Source organism: Paramacrobiotus metropolitanus, unplaced genomic scaffold (genome assembly GCF_019649055.1).
Source record: "Paramacrobiotus metropolitanus isolate TYO unplaced genomic scaffold, Prichtersi_v1.0 Parri_scaffold0000132, whole genome shotgun sequence".
Taxonomy (NCBI): domain Eukaryota; kingdom Metazoa; phylum Tardigrada; class Eutardigrada; order Parachela; family Macrobiotidae; genus Paramacrobiotus; species Paramacrobiotus metropolitanus.
In genome coordinates this window covers 310684-314572 of record NW_026570352.1, presented here as the reverse complement: position 1 = coordinate 314572, position 3889 = coordinate 310684, and the positions used below count along the sequence as shown (strand labels likewise).

Sequence of the window (3889 nt, the reverse complement as noted above, 5' to 3'; positions counted from 1 at the left end):
ACCAGCACGACCTCCGCCTTGACCTGGCTTAAGTGATGAACGCCAGACTGCCGCTGATATTCAGCGTGACCTTTTCCCGTGCCAAACCTTGAACCGCCGTAGGGACTTGAACCTTTATACACTTCGTATCCCGACTGCTCCAAGGGACATTTGCTAGTCGGACACCTGCTAGTCGTGCATCAACGCCACTTTTGCTACTGCGTGGTGTTGATTCTTTTTTATATGCATCTTGCTGTTGGACCGGAAGTGCATCGTCATATGGAAGGCTGGTCCCGGTGCATGCGCCCCGTTATAAGAAGTTCCGGTGTGGGTGGGTATGCGCCTTCGCCCTCCTGAACGTCGGTATGAGCAGCGTGGACATCCGCCCGATCTTCCGCAAAACCGGCACGAGTTGGAGTAACGGGGTGGTCGCCACGAGTGCCGGTCGCGCAGTATCTGAAGTGTGGTTCGGGTGTTCCTGTCAGCCTGATGGAGACCGCGAAAAGAAGAGTGCCGTGTGGTGGTGATAATAATTTTAAGGCTTAAAAATTTATCATGATTTTCTTTGTAATCAGTAGTTTTCCTGAAACAACGAGCAATATTTCGCGGATAACTACGAGTACTCTTTCATTGCTTTACTGTAACTGTATGTAATTATTTTGCTAATGAAGTGATTTATGTGTGCATGTAATCGCACTATTCTTAATGACGGTCGAAGACAAGTAACCAATAACCGGTAACGAATTATAGCCGGCTACCGTAGTTTTGCGAAATTATGCAGTGGTTACTGTATTAAGCGGTAATGTAATTAATTTCTTTAATCGTTTTGAAAATTTTGCGCAGTACAGCAGCTTTATTAATTTTTGGAGAAAACGAGCTACGTATTACGTTGCCGATACATGTTGCATTTGCTCTGAGATGGAAAGTTATGGTTTTCAACAAATCGTGATGTAGCTGTTTAATTTTCAAAATCTTATACTGAAATTAAAACTGTATTACGTGAGTGTTGTATGCACCGTACGCTTGCAGTATCACAAAATCGATACTATTCGTACTTCCGGGTCATAGAGACTACAGTAATTGTTGGCCGTCTGCTTGCCATATGTACGTGTTGGAAATTATGGTCAGAATTGTTTACACGCAATGCCGGGTTGCCGGTACATTACAGAGGTACCGTTAATTACAGTGGAAAGCACGGTCTGCTTTCTGCTGAAATATTATAATTGGTAATTTTTGTTTCATGAGCCCAGTTTTGCTATGCCAGTGTGCTATGCTATTCGTTTACGACATAATAAATGAGAAAACATGCACATCATTCCTCAAGTTTAACTTTAATAACTATTGTCGACAATGAGTAGGGTTTGGCAGGCTGTCATAACCATATCTTTGGGTGCAATATACCTCTGCATAGGAATGTTTCACGTTGTTTCTTACAAATTCCCGTTTCCTGTGGACCAGCTCAACACTACCGGTTATTTAACACTGCCTAGCTGGGATACGATAGCTGATAAAGACAGCCCTGGACCTGACGTGCTGAAAACAGCTATCATCCCCGAGCAAGGCAACGAGTTTCCGGTACATATCGTGCGACTGTACAAGGATCCGCCCAACCGAGACTCGCATACCCTTTGCTGGACGCAATGCCTGAGTATCGCTTCCATAATTCTTTTTGTGCAGCCGGCCAAAATCTACCTTCACACCAATTATCCTGACCACTGGCCGTTTGCTGGCTGCTATATGATCACCAATTATTCCGTGATCGAGATTGTCTACACTCGTCAACGGTTCACCCTCAACGGGCGCCGCATTGAGAATATCTTTCACGAAGCCGATTTCGTCAAGTACAACGTGGTGTACCGATATGGCGGCATGGCCAGCGATTTGGATGTATTTTATCTTCCACAAATCCGTTGTAAGTGGACAAACCTTTTACCATATATAGTAAACCTATATGACTGGCTGTAGCTTTAAGGAAACTACCACTACTGTTTTGGGGTGATCCGTGATCCAACGTGCGGCCAGTTATGCCCAGTAACGCGGATAGCTACCGATGTTTCATTATATGTTTGGAATTTGTTACCCTTTGAGTGTTTGTGCAGGTTTAACAAATAATATATTGGTTAAGTCTTTAATTCAATAAAGTACGAGCATACCAAGTGCTTTGCGTCCTTCATTTACAGCTTTGGTGAAAGAATGGAGAGATGGTAAATACGACTGCCTACTATCCCGCGAGGACCGCATAATGAACAGTGGATTCTTCGCATGCCGAAAAGGACATCCCTACATCCGGGACGTACTGAAGCGCTATCGCTACGATTATCAAACCGCTTGGCTGCACAATAGCGGCAGTGTCCCTTTAGAAATTTACAGCAAGAATGAACTGTATCACAAAACTCTGTACGTAGATACCCAAATGTCCAATCACTCCAAATACTACACTGGACCTGTGCCGTACAAGAACATCCCCGCGTGGCACTACTACGACCACGGTTGCGAAGGCACAGAGAGCAGTACAAGAAATAAAGCTGTGAATTCTTCCTTCTGGGAGATGCTGCATTTCATACAAGCCGAAGCCTGGCAAGTTTTTCGATTTGCAACGAGCCCCTCGACAAGGACAACGAGGATGCTGGCCACGAACCCGGTTGGAACGAGCACGTCTTACAGTAAACCTACTTCGGAGCCTACTGCAACAACCCTTGGACTAACGACAATGACGACAACTATAGCAGCAAAATCAAATTAAAAATTTCAAAGAGGTATTTAAGAGCAGAAACAACGTGCTTATGGGATGATCTACAGCAGCTGTTACAGATTGTCTTTGAATCCAATATTACTGGATCCTGATTCTGATGTAACAGCCATGTTTTGATGAAATCATGAAATCGTGTGCATAAGTACTAACACCATAGCAGAATTAACAGAGTGGCACTTTTTTGGAATGTAGCCTTAAAGTCCCTACACCGACCTTATTTGTTAGTCAGTCTAAAAGTCTTAACTGCAGTTGACGCTCCTTCATCGACATTTTCTTCTCAAGTTAAAGTGTACAAGTTTGTCCGGTAATTTCTGTCGTAGCTAGCGCGAAATTTGCGCTTAAAACGATGGCCGCGTCACTACGCTTATCGGATTGCTTAATTGCGCTCCGCAGTTAGATTGTCCATTACTACACCGACCGTTTTTTAGTCACCTTGCGCCAGGCAGTTACCGTTATTTTCATTAAATTATCTGGCGAGCACCAAGCCACCAGCCAGCCAGATGCATGTTACGTATTTAAGCAGTGTGGCATGGCACGCCGTAACATGGAGTTTGGCGTAACACGCAAATTTATATAAGTATTTCGCTGTCTTGAACGGGCAGAAATTACAGGACAAGCTTGTACTCCGAACGAAGTTTTTAAAAATAATAGGTTACTAACATAGGCTTTCTGGTGCAGTTGAGACACCGGCGCAAAACAGTCACAGTTTATCTTGAACAGCAAATTTCGCTTAGCAGGTCCAGTAAACCATCCACAAAATAATTTGTAGCATCAAGTTGAATTTGATTTTCGAGATGACCATACAGTAATAAAGTACCCTCGCAGTTGTGGTACAATAACCAAAGAAAGAAGTTGTATGCATATATTGTTCTACCGATTCTCATTTATATCCTTCCCGATCTGTCCAGCGACAGAAATCGAGTAATTAATGTAGCTGCTGTCATTGTAGAAAAGACTGGATATTGTTCAGCATACTTTCTGCAGTTTTGATACTCCCATTAGTCCCGTGAGGTGTGACCCTGTTGCCTGCTTCGTTTCTTTAAGTTTTTGATATTTGCTGCAACCGCTCTTCTGCAATATCGGCCAAAATAGCGGGAGCAACTTGAATTCTGAAGTCCATTCTTGGTACAGTTTTTCGGTTGGACATTCGAAAAACGG

The 3889-nt window shown here is 43.6% G+C and overlaps 1 protein-coding gene across 1 annotated transcript; it reads left to right on the top strand.

Annotated features, from left to right (window-relative positions):
* Window positions 1-1392: 1392 nt before the first annotated feature.
* LOC129598935 (uncharacterized) lies at window positions 1393-2726 on the top strand. Its single transcript, XM_055497022.1, has 3 exons — window positions 1393-1554; window positions 1657-1891; window positions 2160-2726. Exons 1-3 carry the CDS (start codon window positions 1393-1395, stop codon window positions 2720-2722), a joined length of 960 nt encoding a protein of 319 aa, XP_055352997.1. The 3' UTR covers window positions 2723-2726.
* Window positions 2727-3889: the final 1163 nt, after the last annotated feature.

Bases quoted from the DNA above. Each gene is read 5' to 3' on its own strand.
- LOC129598935 (XM_055497022.1), top strand. From the start codon at position 1,393: ATGTTTCACGTTGTTTCTTACAAATTCCCGTTTCCTGTGGACCAGCTC. The intron at 1,555-1,656 runs GTACATATCGTG...CTTTTTGTGCAG, and splicing joins AGCAAGGCAACGAGTTTCCG to CCGGCCAAAATCTACCTTCA. The intron at 1,892-2,159 runs GTAAGTGGACAA...CTTCATTTACAG, and splicing joins TTATCTTCCACAAATCCGTT to CTTTGGTGAAAGAATGGAGA.